Here is a 19,663-nt window from a genome sequence, read left to right on the forward strand (position 1 = left end):
GTCACTATTGTCCTTTTAGTATCACACAACCTCATTATACAAGTGAATCTTGTTGCCAGATTTTATGTAAAAAAGTAAATGTTCAAAATATCCATACTGAATACTGTAAAGTTTTCATAACTCAGTGGAGTTGTAATTGGGAGTAACACTTGGCTTAAGTAAACCTGCTAGTTTGTGGTGCCAGTACAGTATCTGCCAATAACACAAAGATTTTTTTTTTTTTTTTTTGACAAAGAGTACTTTTTGCAACTTTCTGCAACAGACTTTGTTGACTCCAGTAAGAAAAGTGCTAAAGTGTCCTCTAGAATCAGCTTCTTACACTGTCCAAATTAGAGTGGCTGGGATTAGGCACGTGGCACAGATTCCTAATCAATCCCTTGTTTTGTTATCTTTGATATATTCCAGATAAGACTGATTACACCAATTAACCAAATTGTCTGGCTCTGGATTGCGATATACAGTGGCAACTGGCACTGTTTGAAAGGATGCTGAAAATGCTGAGTCGATGGAAAACTCAGTGACTGAACAAGCACAGGCAAGCAAACTGGCTTTGTTCAAAGGCTTGTAGCATTATTTCACTTTCCCAAAACAAGGGGTTGTGCAGCATAAAACATTAAGAAAATACCCTCTGCAGAAGAATGATGTGTCTGCGTAAGTCTTAGTGTAAGTTTTCAGACAAAGCAATTCAACTAAAATCATTTCAGCTTTTGCTGAGATGCCAAGATATTTATTTTCCATTCCTCAGCAGTGGCCACTGAATCCATCATAATGTATTCACTACACATTAATCTCACATTATGGTTTCCTCCACAGTTTTTAGAAATGTTTCTGCTGGTTTTAAACAGAAGTAAAACTTTACAAGTATATTCTCCAAAAAAAAAGTTTGTGCCACGAAAACTGTCCTTGTGGCTCAGGGTCCCGAAGAAAGATTGGTCTGACTAGAAGTAGGATGGCTCTGTGAAATATATTCAGTCACGTACCTGCTGACTGGGAAACAAAGAGGCCCTTTGGGATGACCACTTTATCTTCAGAGTTCCTGGCCCAGTCAACCATGCCTTTACGACCCTTCATGGGGAAGTTGATGTCAGTCATCACAGACACTGCTGGAAGTCTCTGGATGCTGGCCACTGCAGAATTCAAACATACCAATGCAAAAATACGGATGATCAATATAATGTATTTTGGAGTATTTGAGAGTTAGTAGAATGTCTCATAGAAAATCAGCCAAGTTACATTTACCATAAAGTCAATGAACAGTATTATGTTTACTACATAAATATGAGTATTTTCATGATTTTAGGCTGATTTGTATCATTTTTTTAATGCTGCTGCACTTCTGCACAACATGTTTGCTCTTTCCAAACTTTGGAAAGGACAAACAACTTATATTTCAACTGCTACAGCTGGCCAGGTAAAGGAGCAGACAATTTTGGATATACACTTAATGCCCAGGAAACTAGGAGAAACAGCTAGCCTGGCTCTGTCACTAATTCACGCATTACATCTTTTTTTATCTGTATAAGTATACAAAGTTGTCATTTTGTAAAGGTGAACAGTGACTTTGGACATGGCCAGGTTAGTTGTTTTCCTCTCTTTTCCAATTTTTCTGCTTAGCTTAGGTTACCAGCTGCTGGTTGTAGCTTCACACTTGCCAGTCAGATATGAAAATGAAATCAATCTTACCCTCAGCGTAAAATATGAATAAATGCATTTCCCATGTCTATTTCTTTAATCTGTTGTGTTTTTGTGAGGTGCTGTCTGCTTACAGGAAATGTGTTTTTGAAACACTGTTATGTAAGTGATTTTTCTGTCTTTATTAAAATCAAATTCACTGTGGCTGAAAATCCTGAGATTTCAGGTGTGTTGCAGTTGAAAAGTTTCACTCTGCTGTAAACTCCGTTTATGCTTTAAATGTGATGTAATATTGCACTATAGGGCAATATCACATCATTCTGACAGAGCATTTTTTGTTAGCTGTTTTATCTCCTAAATCTCTGCCTGAGCTTTGCAGAACAGAGCTGAAACTTAAAGTCTGCTTCAGTCATTTAAGGCACAATCTGTACTCCAAATATATACAGATCAGCCACAACATTAAAACATTAAAACCATCCAAGTACACATTTACCAAGTGTTTAAAGTGGAAAATCAAAGCTACCACTGGCACAGGACAACTCGTAGACAGGTAATCTCCCTAATCACTCTTTCCTCTTCTCACCTCCCTGCTGAGATGCCATAAAAGGCCAGTCCATACACTAAGGCAATGACAAGGAAAATACCCAGGATCAACTCAAAAGGCCTCACCATTACAAGGGGAGGATAAAGCTGTACTGTTCTGTACCTGGTATCACATCCAGTCCCAGTCAGGTGGTGCTTCAGTGAGGGGAAGCTGAGGCTAATCCTACCATTGATGCAAAAGCTCTATTGTTCCTCGTGCTCTGCCAGTAATACAATTTGAATCCTGGAAAGACTCCATGTTTGAGTCAAATCTGTGACAGTGAAGGTGTGTCTTGTGTGTTTGGGATGATCTAGCAGCAGGCATGAAATCACAGAGCACCACACGACCTGCCATTTGCAAAGAGGCCTATACACAGCGCCAGATGTCGGGAGCAGCAGTGGTGAGCGTTGCGTGTGTTTATGTGTGTTTGTGCTGGTGGCTGTAGTCACGAGGCACGCTGTGAAACACAACAGGGTGCTAGGGGGACTGTCTTTCAGGGTTCTGGGTAATTCTGCAGGTAAATGGGGCTTTGCATTTGCCTGATGGGGCTAGACAGCACAAATAAAGTGATCATTTAGAAATGTGATGCTTCTGAACACCAATTCAGTGCACTGAGAGAATTGTGCATGGCTCATTTTCATAAGAGGGAATTATAGCAATGCTTATAACATCTGAATATGTTCATGAGAGGTTCAGCATTAAGTTAACTGTCCAAGTCTGATAACATAAACATTTTGCACAAAAAATAAATGAATGAGCATTTGCAGCCAACTTATGTGTGTGTATGATTGCAATTTATCAGTATTAATGTCAAAATATTCTCTCGACTGTGAAGTACAGGCTTACAATAGCTGGCTAGAACAAAAAAATGTCAAAAGTGCATGATGTATTCCACCTTCAAAGCGGTGTTTAATTTAATTTCTACCATGTCCCAAGCTTCACTTTGTCCTCCAAGTCTTTGCTTTGGAAGGAGAGAGAATAAGTTGCCAGAGTGGAGAGTCTTTTGCAATCAAGGTTATTTGACTAAAAGTAGGAGGACAGAGGACGATGCACTGGTGACAGCCAGTATTTATCTAGGTGTCAAGAGGCTGCCATAAATTAGTGACGAAATGATGCCGCAATATCTTACTCAGCCAGATGCTCTCCACTTGGATTCCGCCAATGGAGCCACAAAACTTTCCATTCCTTTAATCAAACGAGCCACACAACACAGCACTGTGGTGTGAGCTGAAATTACTATGTGGCAGGTGACCAAAGACTGTGTTGTGTCCAGGGGGTAAAATAATTATCCTGAAAACTCTGCATCTCATGTCTTAGTCATGTATTATCAACTGAGTTTGACTCATTTTCCAAATACACTGTAAAATATGAAAAATAAATGTAAAATCTGACTGAATTTTGCACCTTTTAAAAACATCCCAAAACATCCTCAGTGTGAAATTTGACCATAATGGCAAAATTGAAAACATACAGAATAAGCAGTCATTTTTTCTGACATTTACAGCTAACAGGTAATACATGTAGTCATTTCTTGCACTAAAAATTTCTCCCAACAAGACGTTTATATTTTTCCACCAGCAGCCACTGAGCTTCTGGTTGATTCTAGCCAGAGGCAGCTCATTACTGCTACATCTTCAAATAATTGCTCAAAAGCCAAATGGCCTCTCAGCCGCTGTGCTAAGATTTTCCCAAAAGCTGCTTGAGAAATCTGCCTGCCTCAGTTCTGCATGACTGAAATGAGAATGATGTTGTATTTCCAGCATTATTTACTAAGATGTTGACACATGCTCCTTAAAAATTTGAAGGAAAGTAATGTGAGCATTCATTGAATGAACCATCTCAAAACATTTTTCCTATTACTTTATGTATAAACATTAAAAAAGTACATAAACCGTAAACCAAATTCAAAGTTCAGTCATCATTAGTCTTTTTCTCTAAACTACTAAAGAAAAAAAAGTTCCTCCCAGTACACATTAAGCCTGTTAATGGGGTGAAAATGTACAGGGTGCTACATGAACTCTAAAAAGAGCTAAAACTTTATAAAGATATATTGTGGTGTCCTAAGATTAAGAGATTTGTCAGTTTTGTATATTCTGAATTAGTCTTGAGGAACAGAGGCTGTCTGCTTTATTAGTAACACTGAAGATCCAACACAGCTGCAACTCATTAACAAGGTGCAGGGAATAAGCAGGAAGACTTCAGTCACGCCTGGAGAGGTTTAAGAGGCAGAACAGACAACTGGAAGCTACTTTCTTTCAAAAAGTTCTTAATGCTTGTGACCGCCACATGCATATTCTGGTTGAAAGCCTTATTCACATTTCTTAGGGAGAACTAGCAAAAACAAATTATTTAATGAAACCTCACAAGTGAACTATTCATCTTTCTAGAAGTGGGGCTGAAATATTTTTCACTCACCCAACACTAATAATGTCATACATGTTAACATGAGTGTGTAACATCTATACCTACTGTAAGTCTGAAATTTTAAACTTCATGTCAGATGATCATGTCAGAGTTCTTAATGCATTTCAGTGCCTGGAGGTCATGCAAAAATATCATCACAGTCAGACTTGTGTCATTAAAAAATGTATTGTAATTTATGGCAAGATTTGGGTGTGTGAAACTAATGGTTCCAGTGATTCTATGTGTTTTTACTGTGTTTTACAATGCACAAATACATGCTGTGTTACTGCAAATACAATGCTACTGTGAGTTAGTTGTATAAGGTTGTCCTATCTTACAGGCAGCCAGTGTTTTCCATTATTTCAGGACACACATGAAAATAAATGTGCAGGTTATCTATCACAATTAACATTATATCCGCATGTATTTGTATTAAAATGACATAGCTGTTTCCAATTCAGTCAAATCAATTTTCAAATTGATGCTCCATTAAACGCAGTACCATACAACAATATATCATAATCCTGATGGAATAAGCATAAAGACATGTTCACTGTGGCATACTGCTTATGTCATGTTTCTCAAAGTTAATTTTCATATTCTATCAAATCAATAGAAACTTATGAAACTAAAGAAAACATTCTAAAATGTGAAAATGATAGTATTTTTGAACAGTAGTCAGCAGTAAAATATATGTCTTTGCAGGAAAATGAAAAAAACAGCATAGTTTTTCAAAAATGGGCCCTGATTTTGCCAGTTAGTGCTTTCTTTAAGACTGACGCACAATGCTGAGTTGCATCATTGCTCCGTGCTCCGTGAGATTTCCTGCCATATAATGTCTGATGGATGGACACGGTTTAATCCATAGTTCCACAGATTTGAGCAGAGGCCAGACAGTCACAAGGCTGACTTATAAAATAAGAGTCAATTATTTCATTTTTGAGTTTAGCTTTGCAAAATACACCACTGCTCAAGGAATTTGTATGAATCAGGATATAACACTTAACTGTCAAATTCAGAGTCAGTGTCACAGAATAGATTGCATATTGTCTATGGAGCAGGGGTCATGTGTTGATACTTTTTTGAGCATGAAGAGGAGGCACTGGCAGCGAGATTGGATGACTACCATTACGCCAAATTAGAAGAAGTATAAAATAGGAGAAGGGCACAGAAATATTCTAACATCTGCGAAAGAAGGCTTTAATGCTTGGCATTATAAAATGCATTCAAGCCTTATTTCCAAGTGTCCATTACTTAATTTGCTTCTCACAGTGTTTCATAATGGCATTTTGATGGGTGCATTCATTGTAGCATGTTTGGTATGCTCTTTCTGGGGGCTATCTATTCATCATTATGGAAATTATATACCATAAAGAGCCACTGAGTATGAGTGTTTGCTAAAAGTGGGTCAAATGTTAGCTATTGTAAAGAATACAAGGAAGAAACCTCACTCTGTCAGAGGAATTGCATATGACCACAGCTGTACATGCTCACATTCACTTGCATGAATAAATCAAGACCGCGATTCTATTATTCCATTCCAGCAAGACACCATTTATGGCTGAGTAAGAAATGAAATGCCACAGAGACCTCAGATCATCCAAGAGGCTGTGCGACAGAAGCTAAAAGAACCCATGAGAACATTAGGGAAAAGAAATATTGCTCAAAGACTCATATCCAGAGGCTTTTTTTCCCAAAGAAGGGGAGTTATAATCTGGACCACAATCACTGGTGCAGAAAAAATGTTTGCAAGTTCATTACAGCTGCAAAGAATAACTTGAATTTCACTTCCAATTTTACAGCATTTTACCAGACAATATTTTTGCCATCACTGCTAATCTCACAAGAAACGGAGTATTTGAGAGTTAGTAGAATGTCTCATAGAAAATCAGCCAAGTTACATTTACCATAAAGTCAATGAACAGTATTATGTTTACTACATAAATATGAGTATTTTCATGATTTTAGGCTGATTTGTATCATTTTTTTAATGCTGCTGCACTTCTGCACAACATGCTTTAGGGTCTGCTCTGCTGAATTCTTTCTAAAAGGACTGCAGAGTAACATCAGACAATAACTTCACCCTCAAAGGTGCCACATGTATTTTATTTGACTATTGCAAAAAAACCTTTGAAACTATGGATAGATATAAAAAAAAAAAAAAAGAATGAAAACCGGTTTTGTTTAGACCATTATAAATGACTAACTATCTGGGAATTTTATTTAGCTTGTATTACTTGAAAATCTATTATTACTATTGTAGTGTACAAAAATATCTTGTGTGTATTTTGTCCTTATAGCCTTAGTTCAGAAGACATTCCCTCTTGTAGGGGTTCCTACACTGCACACTCTTGATATTGGATTGGCTGTTAAGTGTTTTCATAGAAATTTAGCACATTAAGACCACAAGCTCAGTTTTAATTAACATTATTGATTTGCAGTAATTTTACTCCCCCACCCTTACCACGCGCCATTTATCCTAAATTAATGATGGTGGGGAAATTGACACAAGGAGTCAGCAGAGCACAGGGATTATGTGTCCATGTCAAGCAGAAATAAATGCTAAAACGAGGTCAGGGAGGAAAAGTGGGCTGATTCTTACCCAAGTTCCCAGTCATCAAATAGGCATTGTGGAAATCCTTCATGCCCAGTCCAACGATGTGAATGAATTCCTCTATGACCTGCATGAGCTCCACTGCTCCTGGATAGATCTGGATAAGATAAAAAGGACAAAAGTATCACTGCAAGTGTGGAGTATAAAATAAAAACAGGAAAAGAAAGCAGACTAAAAATGGTCATATATATATGTATATATAATAATCAATCATCAAGAAAATAATTGGCAGATAGTTGCAGCCCCAATTGAACAATCCATGTGACATCCACATCAGAGCTATAACCAGTGGGTTTTCATGCACAGTTGCTGGTTGGCCCCTATTCTGAAAGGCTCTGCCAAATCAAGGGTGATTGCCTGGGTTCATGTGCTGCTTCATGGACATCAGCGCTTAGTTAGAGAATGCAGAGGCAGGAATTCAGCACCACGGACAGCCTCCATGACTTGACCAGTGATGCGGCCTGTCTGGTCAGCTCTTTCCTCCAAGTCAATAAATCAAAGGCACGTTAATCCAATGACTGACCTCCAAAAGACTGGACCGCTCTCCTGGCTGCCAGTATCATGGTGATGGGTTAGATCTAATAGGAGACTTTGATTTGGGGGCCACCAGTTTTGTCCTTTGACTGAAAAACTGTGTAGGACTGTGCAGCTGTGTCATACATATGACAACATTCATGCCAGACTGTAACACATTTGCCATTCAGCTACACAGAACAACACTGTAACAACATTTCAAAATGTCTGTTAACGAAATGTGTCATGTTTTACAAATATTATTGCAGGACTTTAACAAATGTGTGAGCACACAATGATGATGTCGGGCAATTAGAAAGGCCTTTGAGTGGCATTTAGCAATTAACACCTCAGTAAGGGTTGATATTCAACGGACACCTGAGGCAGGTATTTCCCTCCTCGGTCACACCTTGTGTTCTGTGTGTTTGCACATGCCTCTACATGTGCTGCTAAGCCAGGCAAGCAGCTCATTGATGCTGAAGTTGAGAGCCTCTGACACAGCAGAGTGAAAGCCATAGTGGGGGAGAAAAGCACATCACGTCGCCCCTTCCGGCATGTCTGACGCACAGTGCAGTCATGCTCATTCTGCTGGTCTCCATGGCAACCATGAGATGTGAAGGCAGCGCAGGGAAATGGCTGCAGTGGAGGTTCTGTAGACAGAGCTCTTCCTTTCCTTGCCATGGTAACAGTGACAGGAGGTGAATATATAGTGATCTCTGCACAGAGCCAATTCTACAGCAGTAAAACCTCTCATCTGAGTGTTTTTGAATGTCCACAGCACGCAGTGTGTGGGTGCTGTGGATACTGAGCTCAGAACACTCATTAATGCAAGAAAAGCCAGCAAGTGAGAAAAATTGAGAACTGTGAAGTCAAAGCATCGTCTGTTAAAATCAGACGACACTGCTTAGCCAGTGTCCACTTGGTGGTGTGCCAGAACTGAAGCAGCACTCCTTAGACAGGCACATTAATAACTACAGAAATAATTATCCACGTCACATATCTCTTCTGGGTGTTCAATCACAGAGACAACTTCTCCTATTTCTATATTTTCTCTGATCTGTCTCTCTCCATCTCTGACGCATTCTTACTGACGAAGCTGTTCATCTGTGGACTCCTCTCACCGACAACTTACCTTTGGGGCCTGCCAAACTAAAGCTGCAGTGAGTAAACACCTAATTACTGCCTGTAGAGACAGCCAGGACTGGCACTCCTGGCAGGGTTTGAACTGCCTGCCTTACCCTACCATCTTAGCTGAAGTCAGGCATGGAGAAATGGTGGCAAAAAAGAGATCTGACTGATTTTAAGACACCCCCTCTGTCATGTGTCAGTGAAGGTGATACCTAATTTAAGTCAATTTACCAGTGAAGGTGACAACAGAGCAGATGCCCTCTGCAGACTTGCAGTCATCACAGATGGTATCTCTGTCAGAGTCTGGATGAGCGTGATTTCAGGATATAGGTTGTCTCAGACATCGGTGGCAGTTTTGAAAACGAGAGTTGCCACCTCTCAAGCTGAGAGATGTGTCCAACAGAGGATGTAGCAAGAAGCCCATCTCCATGGATAAACACAGTGTCTAGAAAGTGCACTGTTCTGTGCTCAGGTTTTGATCTGAAGTTCATCAGTGCAGCACTGTTGTCTGTTGTCCTTACATTGGTATTGAATATTGAGACTGTGTTTTTTTTTCATCATGCTACTTCTCTGTATGATGGAGCTGCCTCACAATGTCAGACAAAGGCAAACAGGGAATAAGAGTCTTAGCTGCTGTGTTACAAGCAATAATATGTCTGAACCATTTGTCTCAATGATAAAATTCAACTTAAGTAATTGACCAATCACACTGGTTGCCATGATCTGAATTAGCTGGGTGAGACAATGTGTGAGCAGGAGGAAATGAGTCCTGCAGTGGTAATGCTTGGACAGTCTCTGTGGCAGTGCTGCTGCCACCAAGTGGAGCTTGGTGGAACTAGCTTTCCAAATGAGGCCAGATGTCACTCCAGCTAAATGACCTCTCACAATGATATGTGTAAGTATAACATTATATCAGCACCAGCCCAACTTTCCTTTATATCTGCTGTTCAGATAGAGCAACAGCAGACAATCTTTAAGATTTTTTTTGAGGCACACAACATTCATGCAGAGACCTGAATTATTTACAGTGCACTGCCAGATGCTTACCTTTTGTGCATCTTCCCATTTCTCCTTATTTTCCTCCTCCAAGAGGTTGCTGATGATTTGAAAGAAGTTCTGTGGAAATGATGAAAGGGAAAATACATAACACACCCACACAGAAGTATTACAGGCACTGCAGCAAGATGCTTTTTAAATCATGACACATAAACACTATGCACTCAGGAGTGACTTTTATGGATAATATACTGACATTTCTGATCGCAGGAAACCAGGGATTTCTTTAAAGGAATAATGATGTTCCCTGCAGGGCTCAATAGCAACAGGAAATTTGCCACTGAAACCATGATGGTAAATGATTAGAGAAAAGATGGAATATGTGGATCAGCTCTGACAAAAATACACCTTGAACCCCTGCAGCTTGCAGCGCACACAATGCTAGAGGAGAGAAGCACAAGCTGCAATCTGAAAAAAGATGAAAGGGAATGTTTGAGCAGCTGTGTGGATTGTCTTCTTCGGCAGCGGAAAGCAGGGGCTGCTTGGGGTGCATGCCTGCAGTAGTAATAGGACCCCTGTCTGATCTTTAGCCTTGTTATTTCGTCTGGTCTACAGTGTGCCTGAGGGAGTGGCTCTCTCTCTTGACACAGGCTATCTTGTTTTCTACTTGAATGCTTATGCTCCCTCTGGTGGTAATGTGCCCACTTTAACACTGCATTAGCGCAGAGACACACGGAGGGGGTGGGCTGGCTGACTGCTCTCCTGTCTGCCCACACACACTATAGAGCTCTCATAATAACCAGAGAAAGGACGCTTTTCTCATCTCATAGATTTTCTACGGTGTGAAAATGCCTGAATGGGCCCTTGGTTGTCCATCTATAGCCGTCACATTTGGGCTTTATTTCTGCAAAATATTAGCAGTAGACCATACACCTTACATTCAGTGGAAACCCTGACATTTTGTAGTCCAAATACCACCGCGCTTTGGAAGTGCATAATTAAGTGAGTTTTGGTGATCTAATCTTCATCCTAACCTGAAGTACAACCTGTATCCCAATTACGTCCCATCCCATTTAAAGGATGCTAAAGCTCAAATGGTGCTGTATGTCTAGCATCACTGGTCTTGATATCACTGAAGCATGGCTTGTTTTTTTCCCTTTCTATATGTGCTTTTATTTTTAGTTTTTATATTCATTTTTTCATTTCCTCTCCTTTAAACCTGGAGATCTGTGTAAAAACAATATGTGTATATTTCATATTCAACATACTGAAAAAGCTTATTAGCCAGCAGATACTGCACTGTTTTATGCAGCCTTAAGACCAACTGAATTTTCCCATTATTAAAAGCAGAAATTATTTCTACTTCCATACAGAAAATGGCTGATGGGTAATCACACTTTTTCTAATTTTCCGGTGCTATTACTTACATCTCTATGCAGAGCAACAACAACAAAACAACCTTAATACAGCAACAAAGCAAGATTAGAAACTCACACAAGAAGTATAATGGAGAATTATGTTTTTCATTAAGACATATTCAATATTCAAAACTTGCTCTGCTGTTACCATCACTCGTAGCAAGTAACAATTGTTTCTTTCCCATTTAGCTCATTCTAAAAGAACAGCATGAGCCAAATGCATACAAAGGAATACACACACAAAAAAATAACAATGTACAGAAATTGGAACGGGCACATAAGGATTGCACAAAGATCAAAAAGATGCTGAAGAAGGGTGCCTTTGAAAATGACACAGCTCTGAGGACATAAATTATCTTATTGACGATGGAGGTGGAGCTTAAGCTATAATCTCCATCATCCTATTGACATAAAGAGGATCAAGACTGCAGTCAACCCCAACATGATGAGATGAAACAGCTTAGGATATAGAGGAGATCGCTTGATACAATTGAGCCATGGGATGTGTTTCTCAGCCTTTGTGTTGAAAATGTTGTTAGAAAATGTTTTTCACTGTAAAATGTATCAAACATAAGCCATATCCAATTGATTGTTTTGTCAAAATAGATACAGGTGCATGCAAAAATACAGTAGGGTATGAATATATTTCACACAGATCCATGTCTACAGGTTATAATAAACCCACGTACTTGCACATCATCTGAAGATGGCTCGTAGCTGGCCCTCTTGAAGGTCTCTGTCACGTTGCGAAGGATCTCCACAGAAGACAGCAGGTCACCAGCATAGAAGTTCCTCCTCTGAGTGAGGTCCAGCAGGTTTTTTGTGACCTGGGACATCCCATCCCCCGCCAGCATCCTCTGGCCCTTAGCAAGGTGCCCCTGAACCTCCAAAAACAGGAAAAGACAGAACTTGGGGCATCGGTGTCCTCTGCACATCTGGAAGATATGCACTCAGCTACACATTTGGAGCAAATGGTGTGAGAAAATTCAGGAAGAAAGACTCCACTCTCTGAGGCCCTTTCTGTGACACTTATGTCTAAGCCAGGCCGAAATGCATTCTGCCTCACGGATGTTTTGAAATGAGCCAATATGAATAAAAGAGTTAACTGGAGCAGAAGACACACATTTAGGCAGAAATTGCACAGCGAAATGACATTTCACATCATTGCACCAGGTTTATGTCCATAAATACACATTCACAGGTGCAGAGCTTTATGTGCTATCTCAGCTCTTCTGAATTATTTTATTTTTAACAGTGATGGAGGGGGTTACCAAAATTACCTATTCTAGTGGAAGCACCATTGTGTTTCCAGGCTAAATGCATACACACTAAAGCAAAAATCTATTTAAAACAGTGCAATAAAATCTACTCAGGCTTTACTAAAAGAGATTTTTTGTGATCAAAATGTCCCATCCTGCCTGGAATGGAAAAAGGATAAGAGAGATAGAGTTCACACCAGTTGTTTCAGCTAAGAAGAACTGATTCTATCAAAAAAAAAGTGTTAACATTGACTGAGTTTCCTTACTTGTGTTACCTGGTTTCTTTAATGGTGCAATGCTTGTTTTTGAATGAACAAAATGCAGTAACGTGCAAATAACACTTCTTCCAATGCTTGTAAATGCACAAAAAGCCTCTTAATTACAGTATCAACAATAATTGTAGCTAATTAGTTTCTTCTACTCTTTATTTTTTGGAGATTCCAGTATATGAATGAAGACAATGCAGATGAGAACATGCCAGAAAAACTAAATCAAATAGTTTAAGGACTTGACTATGACTATTCATTACAAAGAGAAAAATGGCAAAATCAGTGTTTGAATTTGCTCCTCCATTGAAAGTGGTTAATCTTTGGCTACAGTGTGATGAGAATGAGGGGGGGAAAGGGGAGGGGAAAACACTGGGGAGGTAATTTATGATGCATTGGAAACAGAGGCTGTGAGAGGGAGCTGACTTTGCACCTACTGATTGCTGCAAGTATCTGAATTCATTTGTGATGCATCGAGCATAGCTGGGCTGCTCCCAGAAGGCCATACCACGGTGATCCAAAGAGCAGCGTCGACTAGTGGTGCCTGTAGAGGAGAAGGAGACAACAGCGACAGATTTGGAGAGGAGAGGGAGCAAGGGAGGGGATGAGAGGGGAGATGAGGATGCAGGCGTAGAGAGTGTCGAGTTGGAGAGGGGGGGGGGGGTTGTGGGATTAAGACCAAAGGAGAGCCCAAAGAAAGGCAGATGGAAGTGGTGGAGTGGAGGGGGTTGGATATGGGAAGAGGGGGAGGACAAAAATGAGAGTAGGACAGAAATATTAATTCTTTTCATGAGAGACTTATCTTTCCCTTTTTGTCCATTTCTGTTGCCCATCACTCATCATCAAAATTTGATGTCAGCCCATTAAATTTTGCAGTGGATTTGAGGCACATCATAGAAAGAAGAGAGAGAGAGTTTCCACGGGGGAAAGTGCTCCGGTATTTGAACAGAATTGGTTTTATATTATGAGCAACAGACACAGGGTTTTAACATACGTACTGTGTGCTGTGTTAATACAAGTTACAGAGGCTTGCTCAAACATGCTGCAGCTCAGCTGTGATAGCTGTCAGGCATTTAAACAGTGATCCCGAAATAGCAGAACCACCCAATATCCACCCACATCCCCATACACATCCTACATAGGGGTCCAACATCACACCTTCCCAGCTGTCGACCTGGTGGAGTGCACTTCACACATCACCCCACCGCTCCAACACAGGTGCTTGACATCCTGAAGGAAAACTCCCACAGTACAAAACATTTCCCCTGGCATCCGCGCTTCACATAAACCCATCGCTATCTCTTGTTCACTCTCTCTCTGTCTTTCACACACTAACACACACAGACAGAGAGAGATCAAAACCACACCTCCTACGCCCACCCTCTCCACTGCTACTACCCAGTGATATGCACTAAAGCCATGAGTGCACACAAAACATTGCTGTATGCCAGGAGCGCCCATGCAGCACCATGAGACAGCCCAGAGGGCAACAGGAGAGGCCCACTGCTTTACACTGTGCTGAGCATTTGTCTCCCTCCAAACTGGCTTCACCAGGGAGGTTTTATTTACTTTTTCTAATGCAGACCCCCTTTGTTGAGGACATGTGCACTCAAAAGAATGTTTTCACATTTTTATTCTGTTGTATGTTGGGCCCTCACGCTCAAAAAAGGTGGTAAAAAGTGTATTTTATGATGGCTCAATACCTTGAAATTAGGGATTCTCTTAGTGTTTTGGCTCCAACGTTCTTAAAGGTCATTGTAAACTGAGAGACACTGTGTGCTTTAAGTGGAAAGTGGCAAAAAGACAAAAAGCAGTAAAGGTTCTTTTAAAAGCATGAAAGCTACTCAAATGACAGATGCAAATCTTGTTTGTGTATTGAATTGAAAAATTAGTTTAAATCAACACTTACAGAAAGACTTTTTATAAAATGATGTTAGTTATTTGGCCCTCTAATGACCTGTCGTCTGCTTTCATTTTAGTTTTGTACTGAATGATGCAATTTTAATGTGAATTCAGCAGTACTGGAAGATACAAATTGCCCAAGGCCAAAATCATTTTAAAGTGAAATGCATGGACCAGTGCTCATTTTTTTTGTTTGCACAACAGTTTTTCAGAGAAAATTCATGAATTTAGGGGGAAAATGTGGTTGTGTATTAGCTGTATAAAACAAAACCTAATACCCCACTTGCTGTCATTTCATAATCAAAACTGTCCATAAGCACTTCTTGGATGTTCCTGGAGTATGCATTACTACAGTGGGAACTAGTCCATTTTCATAATTCATATTTTCTTTTATTTTTACATTCATATTTAGAAAACACATATATTTTTTTTCAGTTTGACTTGGATCCCTCTTGGCTTTGATTTGTGTTAACGGTGGGATCAAACAGGGCCAGAGATGGAAACACGAGGCTTTCACTGTGATTTTGCACCAATCTGTCGTCTGTCCTTGCATCATCAGTGATGTATGTGGAGTAGGTTGACTATGAAATATAGGTCAGTGGAGATGTGCTTGATCAAAACCAAGGCTGCACCCCACAGGGGCACTGACCTGTCACTGTCCAGTTTCACAGCATCCTCAACTTGGCCGCCATTAGAGGAGCGTTTTTATTCAAACAATCCTCCCCAAGACAGACGGCTAAAACAGTGTTTACTGCCTGAGGAGTTAAGAGATAAGACGTGTCTAAAAACACAGTCTGAGAGGGATTTTTGGGGACTTAGTGTGTTGAATATCATCCAGTGGCGGAAAAACAACACAAATCCTTTTCTTTTGTTAAAAAAATGCATTATTAGACCAGTTAAAAGTGAATACCTTGCATTGAAAAAAGTACTAGTAAACTCTGAACATACTTATATGTCAGAAATGAAATTACCACTGTCATTCTAAAGGATAGTGTCTAATTTATTTGCTAGAGAGTACAGGATCATTTTCCTCTGCATTAACCTGTGATAAGTTTGTTTAATAGCTTGTGGTTCTGTTGCTTTAATTGCTCCCTCTTTCAGTTGGCTGACTCAAACTTTAATTGATAATTGAGAATTGGGACTCTCATTAAACATGCAAATAAATAACAGCACATGAGCTTTTACATGCAAAATCTATTCTGCAAAGTAACTTCAGGCATTGTGGAATAAAAAGTGAGTGTAAACAACAAAGACTGAGAAATTTAAAGACTAAAATCACAGATTTTAGAGTCCTAGACTAGATGCACATTTTACCAGTGCTCAACACATGACATTTTAAGACATAATAATTATTTAGCCTCATTTCACATTGTACAATAAAACAAAGAGGTGGGAGAATTCTGTGCAATATTTTACTGTATAATTGTAAAAAAAAAAAAAAAAAAAGAGGGATTCTAATTTACAAGTTTGTGTTTTTTCATTTTCTTTCCCCCTCACACTTTTCCTCATAGCATTTTGCTTCAGCCCTGCACAGTACCTAGAAGTCACCCCGTCTCCTCAGGAAAGGATGACTAGTTAGACAGAAGGCTGCTGTAAGTGTGCTTTACGTGTTTAGCAATGTATGAACCTTGGTTTGAGTGATACAAAGCGAACAAGTTCATCTGCTGTGTGTATGTATCCTCTCGACCCCCCCCTTTCTCGCCTCTGGTGGCAGTTGTCATCCATGATGACCGAGGCAGTGCTGACGCCCCTACACTGGGTGCTGTTCCCATGATGACCTTGATGACGCCAGTGACTACGGCTGAGTAGGCGCTGATGCCCCTAACACATTTAGACGCTTCACCCAAGCAGTCTTACTGCATTCGTGTCGCACATTTTGTTGTGCTGCCTTTGCTGATCAATATTTCATCTTTGTTTACACACTCTCAGCAGCCATTACATTTCTGACTGTCCTGAAAGGAGGAGGTCTAAACGTGAGATGGTTTGGTTTCTTTTCCCATTTTTCTCATTGAGGGTTTTGTGAGTTCGACCTTGATCTAATTACAGGTCAAAGGTTGTGAGGTGCTGTTTTCATTTATAGTTTCATGATGTGGGCTTTGCGAAACCTGCTGACACTGAACCTGTGATTAATGGTTTTAGAAATAAACTTGACCTGACCTGAACTATTGTCCATCATAGTCTTTTTTTCTAGTAGTCAGTACCAGCTTTGACATGGGGATGCAATGTACTTAAACATGAAATATGACGGCTATCTGTTATTCTACCCTTTTATCATGATACTGTTCAGACATTAAAGGTCCTGGTTCTCTTGTAAAGTGATAGAGCACCCTAATATTATTACTGTGGATAAATTGTTCTGCATGCTGTACACCCTGTGCATACAGATGTTCATAGTCCACCGACACGAATAGACACAAAGAAGTCAGGTCTGACTTATTGTAAAATGCCAGAATGTGTTGACCTACAGGACTGTATATAGATAGCAGCCAGTCCACACATCTCTGTAACAGGATCCAAAGTCATCTGTGTGTAGGAAAAATATTAATTGTTTGTGTCCAAGGTTGACAAGAATACTTTTAATTTCCCTTTTAAATATAATTAATGAAATGTATTAATGTGATGCTGCTCAGTATAGAAAAGTAATTAGTCTGACTGTATAAAAGAGATAAGTGTCTCACTCTGACTAACTGACCTGAAGACACCTCTGGGTGTAAATGAAATTCTTAATCAGTAAAGGTGTTAAATTTCCGACAGCATCATACAAAGAAGAAGAAAAAAACCCACAAAAGTCCTTACTGCAAGCTGGAAATAGCTTTGTAGTGCAGAACAGTTATTAGCCATAAAACTAATGTCAAGCCGGAAAGCTAATGTCATACTAGTAAATCTTACTCTCCATAACTTTGCCGCAGGTAAGCCATCTGTGAATGACAGTGTGTTTGCTGCTAAATCTAGTTTGCCAGTTAGCCATTTTATGGCTGTAGAAGAAATGTAAATTCAGAATACCAGACTGTTTCAAGTTTTACAACAGCTTACTGTGTGAAACCAACATGTAATGTTAGCACCCAACAGCACCTCATTGTCCTGTTGTCTGTTTGTCAGCAAACTGACCTTCAGCAAGAACAAAAGTAGCGTGTATCGCAGTAGCTTTATCAGAGGTTGCATTCCTTTTTATCGTCTCGCCTCTTTTCCCCCTCCTCTCTCTTCGTTTCAAGAGCTAAGTGTTAGTCTCGCCCTGTTAGAGAAGTTGCATCCTCTGCTCTAATGCTCCTTTCTCCGTGCACATATTAAAGCTTCTGCTTAATGTCTGAAAACAGACCTTAGTGTGCTTTTCTTCAACAATGCTCTCAGACTCACAGTTACCATTTTTTTCCATCCAGTACACAAGCTGGGCACTGATGGGTGTAGCCATGAGTTACATCACTGCATGTGGAAATGGGATGAGGGGATGTGTGCTTTCTCCTCAGATGTGGAAACACAATTTTGGTACCATGCAAAGATTAGGTAGGCATCTTAAAAAGCAAAAGGCTTGTTGACTTCTATGCTAAAGGAAAGCTATTGTTGCAGAGGTCTAGCATTATCCCTCATAATATAGCAAAATTAACAACATTGTGGTATGTATTCAAATACTGACCCTAATGTACAACTGCATGGTAATTCTACCATTGTAAAGTGACAGCTGCACTTGTTGCCAAATCAGTGTGATTCAAACAGTCATTCCTTGAAAATAAGTAAAATTTAGGCCCATCAATCACACTGTCATATAGTTCAGCAAAAGCCAGCATCCACACCATACATATTAAAACGCATTCCACCATTTTATCCCCTTGTATGAGAGGACTACTCTTTTTAGTTTACACCCACAGGATGGATCCAAAGTGAAGCAAGACAGATAATAATAATCATCATCATCATCATAATCATAATAATAATATAAAAAGACAATCGCAAATTAATCTATGGACCTCTCAGTGCACATAGTGCACAGTTTAGAAATTAAGCAGTGATATTGCTCAAATCCTTACCTGTGGCATTGGGTGGGCATCTATTAAAGGCCAGTTCTCCTGAGGGTGTCCTTCTCCACACCATTGACACTGCATAGTCCTCAGGACAAATCTCATATGGTGCTGAAGAGCAAAGTGTTACCACATCAATGAAATGAGTTTTTCAGCATTTCCAATATGATGCAACAATTTCTTCATGTTACATATGAGGAAGTATGTAAATATAAGAAATCAAAGCTGTAGTGTTGGTGAATATGAGTGTGCCATTTAAGGATTATAGTAAAACATACCCTCGTTTTAGTCCCAACTTTTTTGAGTGTGGGCACAAATGTAATTATAATGACAATAATAATAAAAAGTTTAATGCTTTTTCTTTACTTCAGAGAATGGAAGTATTAAGTGATTTAATGTTTAAGACTCCACTTTTAAAAGAGATTATTTTGGAAGTCCCACAGTAAGCTTTAATCATACATGCATTACTCAGTATGTCCATCACTAGTATCTCAGTTTCTTAATTTATTGGAATATATCCATACTTATTCATCCCTCCTCTGTATCCGCTTATCTGCATCTCCTCCTCAGATTCTGTTTTAACTGATCTTATGTAACGAGAAATGTCACTCACTCCACAGAGATAATTATCTCCCCACTTTCATTCAGCTTCTCTGTGGTCACTTAAATTTAAGCCTTATTATCCTTTGGCTCACCTGGGCAGCGCTGGTCACTGCACTTTCGGACTTCCTCTCCGGTGCCATCACACTGCTGTCCAGTCACTGCTGCCCCCTGACACACTCTGGCTCGCCTCTGCCATCCGCCATCGCACGACTTAGAGCAGCCGCTCCATGGACCCCAAGGATTCCACTGGCCGTTAGCTAAAACAGAATCACTCTCGGTTAGAAACAGATACTCTCAGAGGCATAAAATCTGCTAATAAACTAACAGAATATT

General features: G+C 39.8%; 1 protein-coding gene across 7 annotated transcripts in view; it reads right to left on the reverse strand.

The window, feature by feature from the left end:
* adgrb3 (adhesion G protein-coupled receptor B3) overlaps positions 1-19,663 on the reverse strand; it is a 110,100-nt gene that overhangs the window by 33,650 nt on the left and 56,787 nt on the right. For 6 of the 7 annotated variants that reach the window (XM_051076932.1, XM_051076934.1, XM_018693214.2 and 3 more), the window contains 7 exons: positions 19,423-19,587; positions 18,737-18,838; positions 13,250-13,356; positions 11,977-12,171; positions 9,921-9,989; positions 7,221-7,329; positions 981-1,127 (listed from right to left, as the gene is read on the reverse strand). In XM_051076932.1, coding sequence (XP_050932889.1) covers positions 981-1,127; positions 7,221-7,329; positions 9,921-9,989; positions 11,977-12,171; positions 13,250-13,356; positions 18,737-18,838; positions 19,423-19,587 — 894 coding nt within the window. The remainder of the gene's footprint in view (positions 1-980; positions 1,128-7,220; positions 7,330-9,920; positions 9,990-11,976; positions 12,172-13,249; positions 13,357-18,736; positions 18,839-19,422; positions 19,588-19,663) is intronic. The other variant, XM_018693215.2, reaches the window with a different exon arrangement.

This window comes from Lates calcarifer, linkage group LG16_LG22 (assembly GCF_001640805.2).
Source record: "Lates calcarifer isolate ASB-BC8 linkage group LG16_LG22, TLL_Latcal_v3, whole genome shotgun sequence".
In the NCBI taxonomy this organism is placed as follows: Eukaryota; Metazoa; Chordata; class Actinopteri; family Centropomidae; genus Lates; species Lates calcarifer.